General features: G+C 29.1%; 1 protein-coding gene across 1 annotated transcript; it reads left to right on the top strand.

Moving 5' to 3' along the window:
• Window positions 1-15,924: 15,924 nt before the first annotated feature.
• LOC103495056 (beta-glucosidase 18-like) lies at window positions 15,925-24,295 on the top strand. The gene is made up of 12 exons (XM_051083314.1): window positions 15,925-16,169; window positions 16,278-16,344; window positions 16,428-16,486; window positions 16,725-16,800; window positions 17,831-17,905; window positions 18,702-18,789; window positions 19,539-19,791; window positions 21,253-21,368; window positions 22,325-22,577; window positions 23,273-23,375; window positions 23,460-23,568; window positions 23,958-24,295. Exons 1-12 carry the CDS (start codon window positions 15,996-15,998, stop codon window positions 24,190-24,192), a joined length of 1,608 nt encoding a protein of 535 aa, XP_050939271.1. The 5' UTR covers window positions 15,925-15,995; the 3' UTR covers window positions 24,193-24,295.
• The last annotated feature ends 741 nt before the right edge of the window (window positions 24,296-25,036 follow it).

Here is a 25,036-nt window from a genome sequence, read left to right as displayed (position 1 = left end):
ATCAATTTTGAGCTTTCGAATATGAATTCATATTCATATTTTTAATATTTAAATTACATGTAAACATAAATCTATATATCAAACTGATAACCGATGTTGATATCCTATATATTCGTTGGTTTCTCTATCTTTACCTAATTCAAACAATTCGAATTATTCCAACATATTATTCTAAGTTAATTCCATATGAGCTAGTAGGGGAACATAATGGACCTATAGATCATCGACTCCAATGATTCGAGATTAGCTGACTAAACCCTTTTAAATCGAGCTAATTAACTTTCGTTAATTAATGAATCATTTCATTAAAGTTCCGTATTTACACTCCTCTCACTATAGATATATTTGTGTCTATCTGATATAATCATGATCAGTAAGTTAATCCTCCACAGGTTGTTCATAACCTCGGCTGGGTCTAAATACTATTTTATCCCCAAGACTACATCTTGTTCCTTAAAGCCCACTAATCTACTGAACATTTGGTTTAAGGTCTAACCTATAAACTGAATCCCTCTTAGGCCAATGAGAGGGCGGGATCCCTTATTCACGACTTGGATTTAGTCCTTAAGGGAACAACCTATCTACTAACCCTAACACGGGTAGGAGTGAATTTCGTCTTGCACCCTATGTTCCTAGCCATCCATCCGGTTTTATCCCTGAAATAGGATTATTAGGCCAACGTCGTTGAGTTGTCATCATTTATGCAAATCTAAGGATAATACCGGTTAAACAGAAGTTCATAGTTAGCTCCAGATTAAGATTAAGTTACCTAGGTCATCATAATCGAAATAGTTAGTTTATCAGTCAACAATGTTATAACTTAAAAGTGACTATTTCATAGTTCTAGTCTTATGCAAACTTTTTACATAGGATGGCCCCACTCTCATGTCTCTACATGAACGATTTAGGATTATATCGTTTGTACTAACTACAGAGTGGGCCGCATCTATAGTGTTCATGAGATAAGGCACCCAACCCTATTCATACACTATAGATTGTTTGGGCTATAAACTCAAACTTGATCCATGTTTATGTCTCTACATAAAGTTCAAGTCTACACTAGATAGCCTCGGGACCTTAGTTAATTGGATTCAAGATTATAGTATTCTATTTTCATTAATAAGTCCTCAATAACCACATTATTGAATATAATATAATTTTAACTACAAACTATGAGTTTTAGGACATAAATTCCAACAGGAAATTCATTAATTGTTCACAACAAGGCTACATACAATTGAAAGAATTAACCGATAATAGAATCATAAGTACGCACATCAAAAGTCCATAACTCTTTCAATTCCTCAATCAACGGTTGTAGGTAAAACATCAATTTCCATACTATAAGATCTTGGACCAGGTATGAGCAATGACATGAAGAAGTTAGCCTCTTTCATGCATTTTCAATGTGGCAAATTATAAGGAATTAACATCACATGTCACATACTATATGAGGTACTCATATTTCCAAATAGATTAAACCCATCTAAAGTTAATCCAAACAATCGTTTCGTTAGTCTGAAGCGAAATCAGGAAATTCACAACCATAATGCTTCCATCCCTCTACATCAGTTGGATGTCTTAACATATCCTCAATTTTGACTAGTTTATTCTTATGTCATCTCATGTCAGGCGAGTCTTCTTGCGATACAAATTAAACAATCGTTGTAATCTTAGTATCAACGAAAAGTGGCGCAATATCTTATATGGAATTTTTTTTCCTTCGTTAGAATTAACCTTGTACTGAGACTCACCACAAGTTGGACAGTGTTGCAAATCGCCAAATTACTTCCAGTACAAAACACAGTTGTACTTACACGCATGAATAGTCTCATATCCTAGGCCTAAGTCTCGCAATTCTCATTTAGCTTTGTAGAATGAACTAGGGATAGTAGTACCCATTGAAAATGCTACTTTTAATAGTTCTAGTAACATGTCGAAGGACTTGTGACTCCAACCATTGAGAACCTTGATATGCATCAACTTAACCAAAAAGTTCAAAGAGGATAATTATGAACAACCGGGATATAGCTCATTTCGTGCTTCATTCAATAACTCCTGAAATATGTTTGTTGTCTCTTGTTCAACACCAAAATTAAACGGCATTCATTCTCCAAACTTTTCTCTGTTTCTTCATCATATTCAATCGGAGCTTGTAAATCATTAAGCATACCCAACAGTTCATTTTCTTCATGAAAATGGTTACTGCTAGTTCCTTCATGAAAAGGGTTCCTACTAGTTCCTTAATCAAATCTTTGTACACCTCTATACACACTAGCTCTCCATGATACACCTAGTCTGTAAAGGAAGGGGATATTCCAATTGTTAATAGATATCGCTCCACACCCTCTAATGACTCCAAAAGTGAGTTCATACATCTCTTACATGGACGACTTATTTGTTTATAATCATCGACGTAAACCTTTGTAACCTCTAAAAATTGGGACACTACCTCTTTATAATCAACCGAGAATTTATTCTTAAATTTCATTCAACCATTGTCCATCGTTAAAGATCTAAAGCATAAATAGGTTTGATTAATCTTATAATTCCTCCTCTCAAATGCTCAAACTTACTCCATGAATAAGCTACACATAAGTACTCAATCTCCCAACTTTCACTAAAGCTAAGTTTAAACTAAGGAGGCTACCATAACTTTAGGATAGGCAAAACAAACTAACCCTAAATTACTTCAATCATTACAAGCTACCTAACACTTCCAACAAACTTTACAGTCCATTATAGGTCCCCCTCTAATCCATTATAGTCCCCCCTCTCCTCTCAAACTATTTCAACTATTTCAACAAACAAAATATAAAACATAATAAAAAAATTAAAAACTAAAGACTATCATAGTTGTAGGATACCCATAATAAATCATTGAAAATACTTCAACAACACTTCCAATAAATAATTTTCACAATCACTATTTCAACAAATTAAACAATTTCAATTTCAACAATTTTAACAATTTCAACAATGTCAAACCTAAACCTCTAACAATTTCAACCTTAAACCTCTTACAATTTCAATCTTAAACGTCTAACAATTTCAATACATTTAAACATATGTTTGTAAGGATAAAAGTCCTACGCAGCGAAAAAATAACAGAAACTTTAACTCAATTTAATTAAGAACCTAAAAAATATCAGTACATTGGCAAAACCTTATTTATGGCTAAGCATGCTTTCAAGAAATAAATAACAAAGAAATACAAAAAACAGTAAACTTATGCACGTTGACATCTCTAAATCTACAGAACTCCAAATTGGGGCACCACCACTTGGAAACCTTCCTATTCTGTGGTTGAGATTTGGTTTGTGAAAACAATTGGGAGGAAAGTTTTACAGAGAAAAAATATCTTTTCTAGAGAGAAAATTAGAGCTTCTAAAAAAACACAGAACTCTTCTGCAATTTTATTACATAGTAACTTCTATCTTCTTCAGATGGAAGAAGTGGAAGTTGAGAGAAAACTTGGGAACGTAGGAAAACCACCCACATTCCCTATAAATTTAATAAATTAATATTATATTAATTTTATATTAAAATAATTGATTAAGTTAATAATTAATTAAATTAAACTATTAATTAATTCTTTAATTAATTAAGTGCTAAATTAAATATATAATATTTAATTTAATCTAAATTTGAATCATATTCAAATATAGATTTCTCTCCTAACTTATAGTTTTAATATGAATCTATTCACATTAAATTAATATTTGAACTTATTCAAATATTTTATTCTCTCATAAATTAATTTTGAATCATATCCAAAATTAAATTTAGGGGTCTTTTCAGAAATATAAAAAAAGCAGCAAAATATTTACACTGTATAGAACAATTCCAAAATCGAAAAAAGCTCAGAGGCCACCGTGTAAATACCGAAAATATCCCGTCAATCAGGTCGTCAATAATGCGCGCGTAATATATTTGTGATCGTTTAGATATAGCTACAATTTATATCTGATCGTTTAGATATGGTTCAATATATACGCGATCGTTTAGATATAGTTCAATATATACATCATCATTTAGATATGGCTATAATTTATACGCGATCATTTAGATACGGCTACAAGGCGATCGTTTATATATGGTTATACTTTATACGCGATCGTTTAGATATGGCTACAAGGCGATCGTTTAGATATGGTTATAATTTATACGCTATCGTTTAGATATGACTACAATTTATACGCGATCGTTTTAGATATGACTACAATTTATCGTTTTAATTCCATCGTTTAATTTTGTTACACGATCGTTTAGATTTGGGGACCCAAATCTAAATGATTTTTTTTAAGAAGTTTTAATTATTTTGTACACGATCGTTTAGATTTCTTTACACGATCATTTACTTTTTTACACGATTATTTACATTTGGCTACTTCAATCCAAATGATTTTTTTCAAGATTTTTTATACACGATCTTTTTTTATTTTTTTTACATGATCATTTATTTTTTTGAATGATCGTTTACATTTGGCTATTCCAATCTAAATGATTTTTTTTAAGATTATTTATACACAATCTTTTATTTTTTCTACACGATTGTTTGCATTTGGCTACTCCAATCTAAATGCTTTTTTTTCAAGATTATTTTGTCTTATACATAGTCGTTTAGATTTGGTTACCCAAATGTAAACCGTAAAAAAAAAGAAGAAGAAAGACGATGGAAAGATTAAACGACGTGAAAAAGAATCAGAAAAGAAGAAGATATAAATATTAAACGATGTAAAAAAGAATCAAAAAATAAGAAAGACAGTTGAAAGAAATCACACAATCAGAAAAAAAGAAATACGATGGAAAGAGATCGTAGTGAAAAAAAAGAAATACGATGGAAATATTTAACGACGTAAAAAAACAATTGAAAAATAAGAAAGATGATGGAAAGAAATCGCAGAAAAAAAAAAGAGGAAAATAAGAAAGACGATGAAAGAAATCGAAGAGGAAGACGATAAAAGAAATCGCAGAGAAATCGCGAGGAAGAAAAGGGCAAACCTAGAATATTTAAAAAATGGTTAACTTTATAGGCTTTGTTACATGGATCGTAAATAGTTTGGTGTTTTGTTACATTTATGTAAGTTTCCCTTAAATTTATATATTAAAGTCTAATTAAAATATAAACTTTATATTATAATATATCACTATACATTATATTAATTCCCAAAGTAAATTTGAACATTTCAAATTAAAACTAATACAATTAAATTTTATTACCCATTACGAGCTAGGAAGGGGACCTAATGGACCTACAGATCAGAAGCTATAACGATATGAGATTAATTGCCTAAACCCATTAATCATATTAATCAATATTCGTTAACTGTGTGTACACTCCAATAAAGACTCACAGCTGAACTTTTCTCACTGCAGATATATTTTTGTGTCCATGGACATAGACCAATACAAGTAAGTTAGTTCTTCAAAAGTGTTCGAAACACCAGTTGGTTCAAATTACCGTTTTACCCTTGGATTACTTCTAGTTCTTAAATACCAGTGTTCCTTTAATAAACAACTTGTTTATGGTCCAACCACTAAACAAAAACCTCTCCCGTGCCATAGAGAGGGTAAGGCTCTTTATTCAAGTCCTGGAGACACTATTTAAGGGAACACTTATCTACTTACCCTAAAGTCGAGGAGTGAATTCCATCTTGTGTGATTATGTTTCCAGCTCCCCACTCGGTCTTATCCCCAAAATGATAAGCATATTGAGTCGGTAATCTAGCCACTCTCACTCGTATAAATCAAAGGACAATCCCTCGCGAACAGGAGTTCATAATACACTTAAAATTAAGACTAAGTTACCTAGATCATCCTAATGAAATAGAAACCCAACAAGTTAACGGAGTTGCATCTAGTGATTACTATTTTGTGGTCCAGTTTTATGCAAACTTATTACATAGGATACCCTCACTCGCATGTCGCTTACATAAACACGTTGAATCAATGCGTTTGTATCAAATACAAAATGAGTCGTATCCATAGTATTACCAAGATAAGGTACTCAGCCTTAACCTTATACTATAGACCCTTTAAGCTGATCTTAAACATTGATCATTGTATATCTCTACATATTGTTCCAGACTCATCAAACAGCTCAGGATGTTAGTTTATTGGATTTTGGTTATTAAAACAAAATTAATAATATAATCAATAACAGTTATTGAAATTATAATAATAAAACACTTTATTAATAATGGTCAATGAATTATATTTACTATCAACGAGTTTTAGGCCATAAAACCCAACAACATTTTAACAATTTCAACCCTAAATCTATAACAATTTTAATATACATTTTATACATACATTTCTTTAACTAAAAAAAAAAGCAAAGAACTTACCAGAATCTACAGCGGCGGTGTCGGAATAGGACGACGAACAGCATGATGGTGACTAGCGGAGCAACCCAGCAGCAACGACGGACGGTGGCAAATCTCTCTCAATCTCTTTCTCTCTAACTCTAACTCTTTCTTTCTCTCTTTATGGATCTGTATTTTGTGAACACAGATTTGAAATTTTATAGAGGATCTCCCAATGTACAACGAAAACGATGAGACATCCTTTCTATTCCCGATGCCATAAGTAAAACGTCAGGAATAGTGACCCCCGCTCCTGACGTTGTATGCATGGTGTTGGAGAAAATCAAACTAATTATTTAATTGTTTCCTTTTCGCCAACGCGGTCAACGTAAACGTAGAGAATGACCACCTAATTCCCAACGTATATATATGCATGGCGTATCGGAAAAGGAAACAATTAAATAATAATTTTTTCTCGACGTCGTAGACGTCCACATTGGGAATATCCATATATTTATTGACGTATATTTCCATGGTGTCAAAAAAAAAGAAATTATTACTTAATTGTTTTCTTTTCTCCGACGTGTACGTGTACAACATCGGGGATTGGGTGGTCATTTCCGATGTCATGAATTCAACATCAGGATAGATTGCATCTGCCGACACACAACTTACGACGTTAGTGGATATGCTATTTTCTGACATTCCTTATGTCGATGCATATTATAACGTCGGAGAATCTCAATTTCTTGCAGTGATTGTTTGACTTTGTATTACTGAAAATATCTTTTCATAGGCATACTACATCTTAGATGTCGATGGTACTTCATTAAACTGGGTTACCAAACTTTTTGTTTATTCTGGCTTTAGTTTTTATACGTTTATCTTTAATGTTCTTAAAATTATTATCATTTATCTTCTGGTTCAAAACGTGAGGAGAGTCAAATTAAATTTAATTTATTCTGCCTTTTTCTGGACTTCTATTGAATGTTCACCTTCTCTTCCCTATATAATCTTTTCCGTCTCCACTTCAATAACTTGAAAGTCCTCATGTTCAAGGTTTTTTTTCTAAGCTGGCGAGTTGCCTCCATCAACCTTACCTTTCCTTTTATTTTCTTCATGCACATTTTGCAACTTTTGTTTCATTAAAAAGGAGTAGGGTGCCATTTTGTTCTTTCACTTGTTCATGGTGTTAATGTATGAAAAGTTAGATCCTTTTATTCTTATGGTTTGTTACACTACTGTGTCCATCATTTTTATTTGAGATTTTAATATAAATATAACGCCTCACAAATTAAGATAATTTTAAAGTTAATTATCTTAGTCTTGTTTAATTAGACATAATTATTGATTGTTATTTTCAATTCATTTAATGAAATTATTTAATATTGTGGAAATTGGAATTTATTAAATATTTATTTTTTACAAATCGGCAAAATATTTATAATGTATAGAATAATTTTAAAAACTAAAAAAGTGGACATGCCACAATAGAAAATACCAAAAATATTGGATTAATCAGTCACACTTACGCAAGTAATTCTTTTTCTAAATGATCATGGCATGCGCTAGTGTAAGAAATGATACACAATCATGTAGGTAGTATGAACACGTTTGTGTAGTTCCTTTTAACGATAACAAAAAGTTTCAAACTTAAACAATTGTGTTGACCAAGTTAAACGATCGGGTTGACTATGGTACTCGATCATTTAGGTCATATCCACACAATCGTGTAGTTCTTTTTAAATGATGGAAAAAGAGCTTCAAATCTAACCGATCATGTTAACCATGTTAAATGATCGTGTTGACTATGTAAGTGATTGTTAAAATCATATTCACACGATTATGTAGTTTTTTTAAAATGATAGGAATAAGGCTTCAAATCTAAATAATCGTGTTGACCATACTAAACAATTGTGTTGACTATGGTACACGATCGTTTAGATCATATCCACACGATCGTGTAGTTTTTTTTAAATGATGGAAAAAAGGCTACAAATCTTGTTGCCTATTCTAAACAATCGTGTTGACTATATAAGCGATTGTTAAGATCATATTCACATGATCGTAAATTTTTTTAAAACAATAGAAAAAAGGCTTTAAATCTAAACAATCGTGTTGGTTATGGTATGCGATTGTTTAGATCATATCCACACGATCATGTAGTTCTTTTTAAACGATGGGAAAATGGCTTCAAATTTTATTAACCATGCTAAACGATCGTGCTGACTATGTAAGCGATTATTAAGATCATATCCACATGATCATGTAGTTTTTTTTTAAACGATAGGAAAAAGGCTTCAAATCTAAACGATTGTTTTAACCATGTTAAACGATTGACTATAGTAAGTGATCATTTAGATCATATCCACACGATCGTGTAGTTCTTTTTAAACGATGGGAAAAGGGCTTCAAATCTTGTTGACCATGCTAAACGTTCGTGTTGACTAGGTAAGCAATCATTTAGATCATATCAAAGTGATATTTAAACGATCTTGATATATTTTGGAAGAGGGGCTAGAAGAAAGAAAGAGAAGATGAAGAAAGAAAGAAAGAAAGAGAAGATGAAGAAAGAAGAAAGAAAAAGAAGATGAATAAAAATAGAAGAAAGAGAATATATATATCATTAATTTGGGTTGGGTTGGGTTGAATCAAATTTTTCAACCCCCAATCCGAGACCCAACCTAACTCAAAAAATAAAATTTTTTAAACTGACCCAACTCAAATTTTAAACGAACCCAACCCAACCCTTATAACATGGGTTAGGTAGTTTAGGTTATTCGGGTTGTCGGGTTATTCTTACACCCCTATGGAAAACTAAAGTTAATTATATGAGAATATAATTATAATTATTGGAAAATAAGATAATTAATGAGAAGAGGGATGGTTGATTTGATTGGATGAAAAAAGACAGTAAATTTAATTAGGAGAGGGAAGAATGATTTAAATAAATATATATGTTTATTATGTATCTTAGTGAAAGAAAAATAATAATAAAGAAATTATATATTGTTGTTATTAATGGTTATAAATGTCTAGGATTTTGCCATTAGAGGAAAAAAGAAAAAGAAAATGGTCTCCATCTTATTCCCTAAGAAACCCTAGCCGCCACCATTCACTGTGCAACCCGTCCGGCTACGGCCATTCGCATCGTTGGTCCGCCACTGTCCTCTACCGTCGTCACTCCCTAGTCTTGGTTTGGTGAGTGTTTTTGGTCTTTATTGTGAGATTTTAATATACTCATTTTTAATTAATTGAGACTCTAAATTAAGTTTATTACTGGAATTGATTTTGGTTGCATGCCTTTGGAAGGTCTCTTTAGCAAAGCTTGAGGATTTAAGCGGTAACTTTTTCCATCAAGGTTGTGAGAATTTTTTAATCTCCATTTGGTAAGTTTGGTAAGCTAAGTTAATTAAATTAGTAATTTATTGGCAAAAAATCTTAATTTAATTTTGGTTATGCATAGGTGGAATTGTGGTTTCGTTTGCAACAAGGAACTTAGCATAACCTAAGATAAGGTTCTAGTACTAAATCTCCAATTAAGGGTTGATTAAGGATTTGTTAAATTGTGAAGGGTAGTTATTGGATTAGACTAAGGTGTAAAGGATAATTAATTGCATATCTTTAACGTGCGTTTTACTTATAAAAGCTAAAGTTTTGATAAATTAATTTTTGGATTAAAGTTTGAATTTTCTCTTTGAAGGTTTAATCGGCAAATTTTGGAAGGATTAGTATGTGAAATTTTCAGGTTGAATTGGTTTCAACCTCAATTGTTGAGTAAGTTAAATTGGAAAAATTTGAATGCTAGTCGTAAATACATTTTATAAATTAAATTAAGGTTATTAAAATTTCCCTAATTGTTTACAATCTATTTTAATTGAAAATTTTCTTGTCAACCAAAGATTCTTTTTAACTTAGGTAAGAGATTCTACTATTAGGCTTTCGAATGTAAATTTAAGAGCATGCATGTATTTACTTATTATGCATTGATGGTAACTAAAATGCATAAAAAGGTGTTGTAGTTGTTGGTTGATGTTATATGATGATTATACATGTTTTATGGATAATTACATGATTATGAATTATTATGATTGATGTTTCATGTCATGTTTATGATGATTGTTACATGCTTTTGGATTGTGGTGCCTATTAACTTTAGTTGTTAGGATGTGTACCTACATATACGGTGTCCCTCAGGATCACCACCTTATTCAGTTTCATGACTGTGTATATCCCCACTAGTCTATTAGTCTCTATTAGGGGTAATCATTGGTCGGTCGGAGTCATATTTTTATAAAACTGATCGCGTACTGACCATAGTCGATTTAGTAAAGTGTCAAACCAACCTCGACATCGATGAGTAAAGGTCGGTCGGTCGATCAATTTTTGTCGGGTCGAATCAGTTTAACACTTAAAAAATACTTTTTGAAAAATTTTGATTTGAAGCTTTCCAAAACCGACCCCAACTAACCAAATTGAAGTTGGTCGGTCAGCTCGGTTTGTGGGTCTATCAATCACTCATAGATCGATCTATTGCATGTTTCTTTAGGATAATGATCAGACTATAAGTGTTTCTACAGGATCAGTAGTTCAGGTGTGTTTCATTGAGCACACGATATTTTTCTTTTATGATACCTTATAGTCGGAAGTTAACAGATCATTTAGCAAGACCAATAGTGGGTCCTTTACTGAGTATTTTTATAGTCACCAATTTTCTATAATTAATTTTCTAGATAAGGGTGAAGGAAAAGGTAAGTTAGTGAGCAACAAGAAAGACCCATGATCGGCCATATGGGAACTATTTGGTTTATGCTTCCACTGATGTTCTTAGAAAGTTAAGATAATTAAATCAGTAATGACCCCATCTTGGCTATGAAAAACAATTAGGTCATTACAATGAAGAATGTGATAGATTTTGTTATATTTTGTAAATACTCTCAATTGTTTTACTATATTTAAAGTTGCCTATAACTATAAATTTATTAATAACATAAGAGGAGATGGGCTTTAAAAAGGGGCACAGTTGTTATTCAATTGAAAACAAAAACGGGCAATATAGTTCAAAAATGTTTTCAAAAGATTCTTCTATATAGTATACATTATAGATTTGAAGAGAGGTAGATGGTATAATATCCAATTTTACCGTTATAATATCTTCACATGTTTTTATCTATTTTAAAGAGGTGTTGTAGTTGTTGCTTGATGTTATATGATGATTCTATACATGTTTTATGGATTACATGTTTACGAACTATTATGATTGACGTCTCATGCCATGTTTATAATGATTGTTACATGCTTTTGGACTTTGTGCCTATTATTTTGGCTGTTAGGATGTGTACCTACGTGTATGGTGTCCCTCGAAATCACCACCTTATTCATTTTCATGGCTGTGTTTAACGAGATCACCTACCAGTATGTTAGTCTCTATTAGGGGTGATCATCGGTCGGTCGGAGTTGATTTTTTTTATAAAATCGACCTCAAATTGACCATTCTCGGTTTAGTAAAGTGTTAAAACTAATCTCAACATCGATGAGTAAGGGTTAAACGGTCGGTCAATTTTCGTCTCGTCGGGTCGGTTTAACACTTAAAATTACTTTTTTAAATTTCTCCATTTGAAACTTCCCGAAACTGGCCCTGACCGACTCCTCTCATTTTTTGACCAACCGACCAAACCGAAGTAGGTCAATCGATCGACTCGGTTTGTCAGTCTATTATGCTCACCCGCAGTCTCCATGTGTGGTCCAATAGGATCACTCATAACCTAATCTATTGCATGTTTCTTCGAGATCACAAACTATAAGTATTCCTACATAATCACTAGTTCAGGTGTGTTCCATCGAGCACACGATATTTTTATTTTATAGTACCTTGTAATGGGAAGTTAACAAATATCTCACTTAGCAAGACTAGTAGTGGGTCACTTATTGAATATTTTTAATGATTAACTTTTTAGATAAGGGTAAAGGAAAAGGCTAGTCGATGAGCGACAAGAAAGACTCATGACCGATCATATGGTAATTGTTTGGTTTATGCTTCTGCTAATATTTTTAGAAAGTTAAGATAATTAAATCAATAATGACCCCAGCTTGATTATCAAAAAATTTGGATTGTTGCAATGAATATTGTGATAGATTTTACTATATTTGATAAATTTCAATTTTTTTCTATATTTAAAGTTCCTTGTATCATAAATTTATTAATAACATAAGAGTAGATGGGCTAAAAAAAGTAAGAGTTGTTATTGAATTGAAAAATAAATGGGAAATACAGTCTAAAAATGTTGTTCTGTTTGCAATATAATCTATCTAAAAATGTTTTCAAAAGATTTTCTATCTAGTATAGAATTATAGATTTGAAGGGAGGTAGATTGTATAATATCCAATTTTACCGTTATAATATGGGGTCTTTTCAAAAATATAAAAAAGCGACAAACTATTTACATTGTATAGAACAATTTCGAAAATGGAAAAAGTCCAGAGGCCCACCATGTAGAATACCAAAAATGCCCCGTCAACAATGCGCGTAATACATTTGGTAACGCGATTTGGTACACGATCGTTTAATTAATTGGGTATTTAGATTTTTCTATCCCAAATCTAAACCTTTTTTTTTTCAAAATTTGGTATACGATCGTTTAGATTTGGTTACACGATCGTTTAGATTTGGCTACACGATCGTTTAGATTTGGCTACACGATGGTTTAGATTTGGGGTTCCAGATCTAAATTTTTTTTTTCAAAATTTAGTATACGATCATTTAGATTTTCCTACACGATCGTTTAGATTTGTCTACACGATCGTTTAAATTTGACTACCTCAAATCTAAACCTTTTTTTTTTCAAAATTTGGTATACGATTGTTTAGATTTGGCTACACGGTCGTTTAGATTTGGGGTTCCAAATCTAATTTTTTTTTTTTCAAAATATGGTATACGATCGTTTAGATTTTTCTACACAATCGTTTAGACTTGTCTACACGATCGTTTAGGTTTGGCTACCCCAAATCTAAACCATTTTTTTTTCAAAATTTGGTATACGTTCGTTTAGATTTGACTACATGATCGTTTAGATTTAACGATTGTTTAGATTTGGGATTCCAAATCTATTTTTTTTTTTTTTTTTTTTTTTGAAAATTTGGTATACGATCGTTTAGATTTTTCTAGTTTAGATTTGGCTACCCCAAATCTAAATGATTTTTTTTTTCAAAATTTGGTATAAACAATTTTTTCAATATTCTTTATACACAATCTTTTAATTTTTGTTATTCTAATTTAAATCCCTAACCAATTTTTTCATACCTGCGTAGAAAAGATGATTTTTTTGAATATCCTTTATACACAATATTTTAGTTTTGGTTACTCTAATTTAAATGTCTAACCAAATTTTTCAAGATTCTTTATACATTATATGTTTAAAAAAGAAAAGAAGAAAGAAAATACAATGAAAAAAAGAAAAAAAAGAAACAGAAATAAAAAGAAATAAATTTGGTTATCCAAATCTAGAAAAAGAATGATGGAAGAAATCGCATGAATATAGAAGAAGATAAAAAATCGCGGAGAAAATGATGGAAGGACAAATCTGAAATATTTAAAAAATAGCTAAATTTATGGATTTTGTTACAGAAGCCGTAAATATTTCAGTAATTTATTATATTTAGGAAAGTTTCTCTTATGATATCTTCACATGTTTTTATCTATTTTATTCTTTTTATATGATAAAAGGAAAGTTAAAGTAGATTCCAACCTTTGTCTAAAATATAATTTATTAATATACTAATTAATTAGTTAAAGTAGATATCAAGATCAACAATAAATATATGTGTGTAATAATATATCGGTTAGATTTGTTTTCAATATTATTTTATTTTATTATTTATTTATTTGTATCGTTCAAGTATTATATTACCTAAATATCATATTCTATAAATAGAAACAAAATGTTGTTCAACTTGTTGCATAATATATATACACGTAAAAAAAACAATATCTTTTCTTCTTTTCTATTGGATAAAATTCTAGGAGTTTTGTCACTAAATTCAGGTAGTTTGAGGTTGGGATTCAAATTATGTGCTCTAGCTCAATAATTCGACTACTTTATTTCTTGATTTCGTTACTTTTGAATCACACAACTAGTATTTTGAGTTACATTATAATAAATCATATGATACATGAATTATACAATATTCAATCCATCACCCTAAGAAAAAAATTGTCAAAGTATGAAGAAGAGAGAGAAAAATATTATAATATGGCATGTGCATGCAAGACAAGGCTTTTCCCAAAAAGAAAAAAAAAACTTATATATTAAGTTATTCACTTTTTATTGTTTTATTACTAAAAGCTAAAAGGCCACCCTGGTTTTCCCATCTTTCAAATATTCCATTTCTGAAAGTCCAAAATATCTTAATTTATTATTATTACTACGAATGCATTCCATGTGTGCAGTACGGCCAATGCAATTTAAAAATGAATTTTTTTAAAAAAAATATAACAAATCGATAAAATATTTACATTATATACGACAATTTCAAAAACAGAAAAAACTTACGGATTCATAATAGAAAATACAAAAAATGTCTCAGTCAACACGCTATTAATCAAGAGTAATTTTCTTCTTCTAAATGATTGTGTATTACAGTCTAAATGAATAATCTACTATTCTTTAGTTCATGATATATAATCTTGTATTTTTTAAGATGAAAAAAAGATTTTAAATTTAAACGATCATGTTGACCATACTAAACAATCGTGTCGATCATGTTGATTATATAGTAAGCAATCGTGTAATCCAATGTAAATTATTGTTAAAAACTTCAAAATCTAATGATCATGTTGACTATGTTAAACAATTTTGTTGACCATGTTAAACAATCGTGTTAACTATGATAAGTAATTGTTTAGATAATATCAACACGATGGTTAAATCATTTTAAACTATGGAAAAAAAGACTTCAAATTTAAACAATCATGTTAACAATGGTAAACGATATATATATCATGTTAAAATGATATTTAGACGATTTTGATATTTTCGAATATGAAAAAGATAAAGTAGTTTCAAACAATCTTGTTGAAGACGGTAAATATGAAATAGGAGATTTAAACAGAATAATGAATCGTTTAAAAACATATGATAGAAAATTGGGAAGAGGAGATGAAGAAATTTGAAAGAAAAAATGAATAAATTGTAAGGAAAAAGAAGAAAAAGAAATGATGAATCGTCTACGATATTCAAGGAAAAATCTAGAATTTATGAAAATATTGTACCGGTTTCATAGGTTTTTTCTTTTTATTATTGAAGTCGTAAATATTTGTGTAATTTGTTATATTTATAAAAATTAATCAATAATAAAAATAATAATAATAAATAAATAATAAAAAAGTGAGAAAAACAATCCAATTTATTGATTTTTGATATATATATATATATATATATATATATATATATATATATATATTTATGGATTTCCAGCCGGGAGATGGAAGGTATGTAGATCAGATGTACGTAGAAGACTCCTCCAAATAGAGATATAATAATTAATAAATAATTCAATGGAAATAAAGTAATAAAATATTAAACTAATAATTCAGTCATCTGATATTATCTGTTTGTTGGTATTCCTATTCTGCTCATAATTTAAGCTCAATAAATTCGATCAATTTGGGAATCGCAGTCAGAGCTAAGAATGGGCACCAATCCCAAAATGCTTCCATTTTTCTCTTCTTTTTTCCTCTTCCTTTTGGTTTCCAGCTCTCATCACAGTTTTGCCCTACAAAATGAAGAAGAAGAAGAAGGAATAATAAATAGAAGAGATTTTCCAAAGGATTTCTTTTTTGGAACTGCTACTTCTGCTTATCAGGCACTACTCATTCATTTCTTCTTAATTTTTCTATTTTTGGATCTCTTTTATTTTATTTTATCTCTCTCTCTCTCTCTCTCTCTCTCTTAATTTTGTTGATGGGAACAGATTGAAGGAGCTTATCTTGAAGATGGAAAGGGATTGAGTAATTGGGATGTTTTCTCCCATCTTCCAGGTTCAACCCCACCTTCTAATTTCTGGTTCCCATTCCAAACCCATTTCCCAATTTCTTCTTAAATAATTTTGGAAATTTTGCAGGAAGAATTAGGAACAACGACACTGGAGATGTGGCCGACGATCACTACCATCGATTTTTGGTACTTTATTGTTTTATAATATATAGGCTGGAGAGTGAATGGTTAAAACCACTGCTACCATTTTCAGAACCACTAAAAAGTGCGTTTTAAAATCTATATTTTTAATGAAAAAATGGGTTTGAAATTATAAAATTAATTTTTAGTGACAAAAAGTGGTTTTTCCATATATATCTTTTAAAATTATAATGAAGAGAAGTGTTGGGATTGAAGTGAATTTTGGTGTGTTTGAATTTCGCAGGAAGATATCGAGTTAATGCATTCCATGGGAATGAATTCTTACCGCTTTTCCATTTCTTGGACCAGGATTTTGCCTAGTAAGTTCCCTTTTTCTTCATTCAAATTATTCCTTAAATAACTTCTTTTAATTTCAAATATCTTTCTATTTACTAAGTTTTAGAAACTTAGTTTAATGTCTTATAAATTTTTTAGTTTTTATCTTCGTATTTTCTAGTTTCTTAGACATTTTTTAACACAATTTAACCAAATTTAATTCTTAATGAAAAAGGTTGGGGAATTAGTTTCTATCACTATTAAACTTATTTTCCATTTAGGTATATGTAATTTTGAAATTAGCAATTTACAAAAGTAGTTTTCGAAGTTGAATATAACCATCGTGTTTTTATGTATTCATATCGTCAAGACTCAAATTGCCACTTGAAAATTTTACTTTTTTTATATATTTTTTATTCATTCTTTTTGTTTTATTACAAAAGACAAATATAAACATTTTATTGTTTAAGACATAAATTGACCTTGTATTTTATTTATTTGACCTAAAGCACTCTAATCTTTGGTAGGCAAAAATTGGTGCCTCAAGTATATATATGTTCATATGTTAGATTTCATTTTTTATTACTTTTTGAAATTTCAATATTTTTTCGTGACTTTGATTATTGTTACAGTTAACTTTATGTTTAATTATATCTTTTATCTTTCATTTTCTATTTTTGTATATTAACATAACGACGATATTAATATTTATAGATGCTACAGCATTTCTGGAAATAAGCTGAAATATAAAATTAATAATGTGGATAACGTTTTTTTTTTTTTTTCCTTTTTTAGAACATAATATAGATTTTATTGAAAGGGTGGAAGAAATATAAAATTAATAACGTGGATAACATTTTTATTTATTTGTTTATCACACAATTTGGATAACTTATTATTTTAAGAAAAACATCTTTATCCCCAATTTTGTTTTTTATTAACCATAATCTTGATGATTGATATGGTAGGAATTTTCGAAATAAAGATATTATTAATATTAGTCGTGTTTTCTTTTCTCTTTATCAAAATATTAGATAAATAGTTGTGTTTTGTAATATTTAATTATTTATGCAGAAGGAAGATTTGGTAAAGTCAACAGAAGAGGAATTGCCTTCTACAACAAAATTATTGATAATTTGTTGTTAAAAGGTACCTTTTTCCAATTTACTTAATTTTATTACTCTTTTTATCATACATATATATATGTGTCTATATATGTGTGTCTATATATGTGTATATAATATAACCAAATATATGATTTGAACTACAATTCTCTAAACTTATTAACATATTTATATTTCTCTTGACCTATGAATTATGATTGCGCAACTCTTTATGTGTTACAATTACTCAATTTTTTCAAGTTTCTCTATTTCTAATGGGGTAACAAAAATTTAAAGTTAGCTTATTATTTGTCATTCTATTTGGGCAAAAATTAACAAAAGTAACATATTTTTACAGTAGAAACTTGTTAGACTACATATCATAGAATTATCAAAGAGTATATGTCCAAATAAACATAAATCAAATGGTACAAAGTTTGAAAGCCTTTACTTCAATGAAAGAGAAAGAAATAGTTCATATCACTAAATTTAGAATTTTATTACTCAAACTCCAAACTAATTACTGGATTAATTAAAACCAATAAAACCAATCTTTGAAGTATTGTTATGGTGGATGTCAAAATCAAGGTTTCAACATTAAATATAGATTAATGGTAAAGGATGCAATTATAGGAATAATAACAAAGTGAATACCAACATTGAAGAAAAATTGTAAATATGAAAATGAGATCATAATCTAATTAATTTATGATTTTGAAAATTATGTACTAAATTAATGGTCAGAATTCTTCAATTAGGTTTGTAAGTTGACAGTTTTAAAATATATCGATATTGGATTATATTCTCTAAAATATTTGAGTAAGAGAAATTGATGGATACAGGCATAGAGCCATTTGTGACAATTCACCATCATGATCTTCCTGCTGAACTCGACAAAAGATATGGAAGTTGGATGAGCGCTGAAATGCAGTAATGTCTCTTTTTCTTTTATCTATTTTTTTTATAAAAGAAAAATTATTATTAAACTTTTCTAAAAATAACAATTTAGTTTTTAAACTTTAGTTAATAATTCAATTCTTATAACTTTTAAATTTTCAATCTTTTAATTCCAAAATTTTAGTAACGGTTTAGTCTCTATTTTACAATTAATAATGGTTTAGTCTTTATATTTTATCATTTGTGTGTAACAATTTAGTCTCTATAAGATAAAAGATATATTCTTAGAATTCATGAATGTTTTTACACTTGTACTTAGAAGTGTTCGTGGTTCGATTCAGTTTTGGGTTCAGTTTTCAAATCCAAAATCAAATCGAATACAAATGTTTTTTGTTTCCATATAATTTTAAATTGAACTGAATCATACTTTAGTAAAAATTACGAATTTTCGATACTGTCAATTATTTTGGTTTGATAAGATTTAATGTTCATTCTACTTGTAGTTTATGAAAAGTTTCAATGATCCTTCTACTTGTAGTTTGATAAATTGATTATAGATAAAATTTCTTAATGAACTATATATAATTAAAGAGGTAGTTGTTAACTTAATATAACTTGATACTTGATTTTGATAAGTTTATCACCGTAAAGTAAAATTGTTGCTTTCGTTAAAGTTCAAAGACTAAAAGTATATATCTTTTAATAGTTTGCTTTTATTCTTTACGCTCTCATTTATGTGGTATAAGATAACATAATTAAGATGATGAAATGGTTTATTATAGGGAAGATTTTGTGTATTTTGCAAAAATTTGTTTCGAGGAATTCGGTGATAGAGTGAAGTATTGGATAACCATAAACGAACCAAATGTGATAACATTGATGGGTTACACAAAAGGAGTTTACCCACCAGGTCATTGCTCGCCACCCTTTGGAAATTGTTCTATTGGGAACGCTGATATTGAGCCTCTCATTGTCATGCACAATATGTTACTTGCCCATGCCAAGGCTGTTCGTCTTTATCGCACTCATTTTCAAGTAACTTTCTTCTCCTCTCCTTTTAATTTATTTTTAGTTTTTCAACGTCTTTAAAGTTTTTACTTCTTATTTTCTATTCTCGTTTCTATGTTTTTTTTTAAAAAAAAAAAACAAATATGATTGATAACCTTTTTCGTTTCTTATTTCTAAAACTAAAAAATTCTGAAAAATTTTGTGAAATTTAAGAACTTACAAAAAGTATTGATTTTATTTATTTATTTATTTATTTTTACATTAGAGTATATTTGAGTAATTGACTTGTTTGGTGTACGATCTTGTTTTCTTTTTCTAAAAAAGCCTATTGTTTTTAGTACCAACGTGTGATAATTTGATCCACCAATATCTTGGTCTTCAACAATACACTATGTCAAGTCATCCTAAGTTTCTTTTTTTGTTAGCTATTTTTAGTTATTTTATTCATTTATGTAATTTTTAATTATATAACTTTTTATTAATTTTTCTCTAGGCAAAGGGGTTTTTATTTTTATATTACTTAAATTTTAAATTCTAAAATTTTCATTTTACAATATTTATGCTCAGGAGCGTTTGCAAAAATAGCAAAAAATTTATTATAATAGTATCCATGTCACTACATTTTCTAAATTGCAAAATTATCAAATTTAAAAGCGAATAGCCCTATGATAACTCTTTTATACCCGTCAAATATATTTAATTACTTTTCATACTTTTCAGATTTGCAACATGCAAAAAAGAAGTGGTTTTGAGCCACTTTTTACTAATTTTTTTTGTAATCTGATACAATTTTTCTGTACCTTATTTGAATTATTATATTTTTTACCACATTGTATACATAGAAAGTTTTAAATTTTCATTTTTCAATGTGTACACACTAGAAATATTATTTAAGGAAAAAAAATTAAAACCAATTACAAAATATAGAGAAATCTATTCAATTATTTATATCCCATATGATTTTTTTTTTTTTTTTTTGCTATATTATTTTTGTAAATAGTTCTTTCTTTTTTCTATTGATAAGAATTTTTCATTATTTTTATTAATGATAAAGTAATAGACATAATATGTTTATTTATTTATGTTAGTAATGTATCAATTTCCATCTCTAAATCTTAATTAAGACAAACGGAAGTCATTGAAAATCCCCCCTTCAAACTTAATAAGAATTTTCTTCCATTTTTCTTTTTTAAAATAAGCATTACTTCACCATTTTCTTCATCTTTTAATGCCCTCCGAAAATGATTATACAATAAGTTAGTCTCATCTTTTAAAAAAAAAATACTTGGATATTGAAAATATCCACTACATACCAACTTAAACTTTTGAGTTGTATTGATGATTTAAGATGATATCAAAATAAGTGATCAAGGAAGTCACGAACAATTATGAGATATTATATTAAAATTTATCCATACCCATGCATCAATTAAATTTTTGGAGTAAATCGGTCATTTAAGAAAATATTGGAAAAAAATTATTTTGTAGAAAAAACAAGGTGGATCCATAGGAATAGTGGCATATGGCCACATGTATGAACCACTTACAGACCATGAATACGACATAAAAGCTGCTGAGAGAGCCTTCATTTTCATCTTTGCTTGGTTAGTTTTTTTTTTTTTATCTACATCCATTCTACATCATTTGTGTCCATATTTTTCCAACAAAAATTTAGTGTCACAGATTAGACTGTTAAAAATACACACATTTAAAAAGAAAAAAACTATTGAAAAAGTTGTATTGCATAATTGTCTGGGTCTCATCATTGTCCTTGCCTTGAATATCATTTTGAAACTTGCATATTATTGTTGGTTTAGTATTTTCTTATAGAAAAGTAATCCATAAGTTTAAAAGCTGAATATATTTAATGGTCCCATTTATTTTGGGTTATGTGCATTATCATTCTTGTGATAATATATTTGGATACACATATATGTTATTAGATATTATATTTGGCTAAGTCTCATTATTTAGGTCGGTTGAAATATTTTTTATATATGAAAATTAAATCTAAGAATTTATAAAAACTAAGAAAAGTTTTGAGAATGGATCTGTGATCATTTGAATATATTTAGCAAAAATTAAATTACAACGCTTAAAATGTTAAGATGAAAAGAAAAGAAAAGGAAAAAAAAAAAAAAAAACTCATTTTTGGTTTGATATTTAAATGTCCTAGTTTTTTACACCAATGATTACATTGGTACATGTAGACCAAATCCTCATTGATCCAAATAATAAAACCATTTTTTAAAAACAATTGAAAACCTTCATGTTCTTAAACGTTTTTTAATGATAATAATTATCATGATTGGAATTTGGATCAAATGAATAATATTAGGCTATAGACAAGTGGGCAGGTAGGTGAAGTGTGGGCTCCAATATTGCAATAATCTAAAATGTTATACTTAATTCAAGGAAAAAAAAGTATTGTTTAAAATAAATTAAACAAACTAAAAATAATCATCCTTGTCCATACAGTGTATATTCTAGATACTACGTTTAATGTTTACATTTTCTTGTGATTAGTGATATATAAAATTTATTTTTTCAACGTGGATAGGGTGTATGATCCTATAGTGTATGGAGATTACCCTAAAGAAATGCAAGAAATTTTAGGAAGTCAACTTCCAAGTTTCTCAGATATAGAGAAAAATATTATAAGAGGAAGCTTGGACTTCGTTTGTGTCAACCACTATACTACATTTTATACAAAAGATTGTCTTCATTCTCCCTGCTCAGATGGCGGAGATCATGCTATAACAGGATATCTTAACACCACGGCATACCGAGATGGTGTTTCCATTGGAGATCCAGTATGCTTTTTTTCTCTTTTAATTAAATTATTGCTTTTATTTTAATTTTATCAAAATTTTAAAAGATATTATTTAATCCATCATGCTTTAAATATATTTCAAATACTTAAGATTAAAAGATAATAAACATAAGGGGTCATGTTCTTATCATTATACGAATGTTGTATGTGATAATATGTGCAACTTTTATCAATGTGACTGAAAAATACTTTATAAAAGTTTATCAATATTTTTCATTAAAAGAAACTAAAATTTTGTTATATTTTATAAATATTTTAATTCATTATATTGTATTTGAAAATATGCAAATATATTAAACTTTACGTCATAAAAATATGCTTCGTTTAGAGGAAAGGAGTTTAAAAAATTGCATAAAAAATTATTTGGAAATTGTGAATTATTTGAAAAAAAAATCTGATTTTTTAAATTAAACTGTTTGGATTGTATATGATAAACAAGTAATAATTAAAATTTCGGAGTAATAATTAAAAGAATATAGCCCAAGATAATCCTTCTTCTACAAACATGCAAAAATGCATGTAATCAGATTATCTATCAGAGTGATGATTGACATGTATACCTTTTTCTTAAAATTTGATGTTCATTTTTCCTTTATTTATTTATTTTTGAGGAAAAGGTATTTAAATCTTTACGTCTCTGTGCTTAAATAACAAGATTACTAATTTCCGTAACAGACAGGAATAGACGTATTCTTTGTTGTTCCAAGAGGCTTGGGAAAAGTCATTAACTACATCAAGGAAAGGTACCCGAATAAGCCCATCTTTGTCACAGAAAATGGTAAGTTATAATTAGTTGAAAGCAGGTCCATTGAGTATAATTTTTCGTTTTAATTAAACAAATTGATATTCATTTTTTCTAAAGGGTATTCTATGCCGCAAGCTGAGGGTAACAATGTTGAAGACCTAATAAAGGATACAAAACGTGTCAATTACCACAAGGACTACCTTGCTTCCTTGGCTAAAGCAATGAGGTAAATAATTTTCAAAACTAACTTTTAGCAATTAAAATTTAGGCACTAAATTAGGCAAGTTTACATATAAAATGTTTTTCAACCTAAATAATTAAATTGTAAAGCTATCATTATGAATTGGATTGACTAGAACTAATTGCCTCGGTATGAATACGACCAAGAATCGGCAGAAAGGGTGCAGCTCTCCAATTAGATTGAATAGGGTAATTGTTGTTAATTAGAAAAACTATTTTTGACAACGAGGAGTAATCATTAGTGAGTCATTTTTCAAAATTTTTGTTATATCTAAAAATTTGTTTGGTATCGTACTATATATGCTAATATTACAAAATTACAAGTGGGCAATAATGAATGTAATTAATAAGTTATAAGTTTCATTTTTATGATAGGGATGGTGCTGATGTGAGAGGGTATTTTGTATGGTCCTTAATTGACAATTTTGAATGGGCCGATGGGTACGACACGAGGTTTGGGCTTTTGTATGTGGACCGGAAGACACTTGAGCGACGGCCCAAGCTTTCGGCCCATTGGTTTTCTTCTTTCCTTGGCGGCAACCTACACGAACTTACTAAATATTCATCCATTGTAGATAAAAATGCCTTTGATTCTCTCATGGATGATTAAGCATCGTATGTTTTTTCGAGATATGTTCTTTACTTTTTAAAATATATAATCCTATCATGTGAACTATTATTTAAAATATATGCTTGATCATACGTTATTCAAACGCTTTCGATCCATGGTTCTATGTATATGTGTGTATTATGTGATTTGTGGGATACCTTTATCATATATTTAATAACATAATGTTCTTATGTGAATATTATTTTAACACATGCTTCAAATCAAAGTTAACTAACTATTTTTTACACCACCAATTTTTGTTTTCTTTTCGGACGAATTATGCCTTTTAAGGCCAAAATATTAACATCATATAATTTAATGCAAAAGAATTTACAACATTCGATTTTCAAATTCTTTTACAATTATAGAATTGATGACTGAAATGTGTATAATCGATATGATCAAATTTTTGTAAAGATCTAGCTCTAGAATACAGTTTCACAACTAGTAACATAGAAGTACTATATTCCAAGTATCATATGCTATGAGAATGCTAAGCAATTCAAGTCTTTATAAGACAACTCTTTTAATGGTAACTAGTAAAAATAGATGAATTTGTGGTTGGTTGCTAATAAATAAGGTAATCCTAGACAATGTATCTACAGCTATGCGATTTCATAATGTCTGTATCGACCAACTATGAAGAAAGCACTACTCGTATTTAGTCTTGTTTCACTTAGTTCTTTTAAGGTGCCTAAATAACTAATCTTATATTTCTATAGCTAACTTAATCTTAGATTAATTCATGTTATCCTCTAAATCTTAAGGTGTATCTTATATTAAAGGGTAGTGACAATCTATGCCTTAACTATTAGTCTTATAATCTTTGGTGAGTATCGCTTAT

Source organism: Cucumis melo, chromosome 4 (genome assembly GCF_025177605.1).
Source record: "Cucumis melo cultivar AY chromosome 4, USDA_Cmelo_AY_1.0, whole genome shotgun sequence".
In the NCBI taxonomy this organism is placed as follows: domain Eukaryota; kingdom Viridiplantae; phylum Streptophyta; class Magnoliopsida; order Cucurbitales; family Cucurbitaceae; genus Cucumis; species Cucumis melo.
Note: the sequence above shows the minus strand (reverse complement) of the source record. Positions and strands in the feature narration are given on the sequence as shown.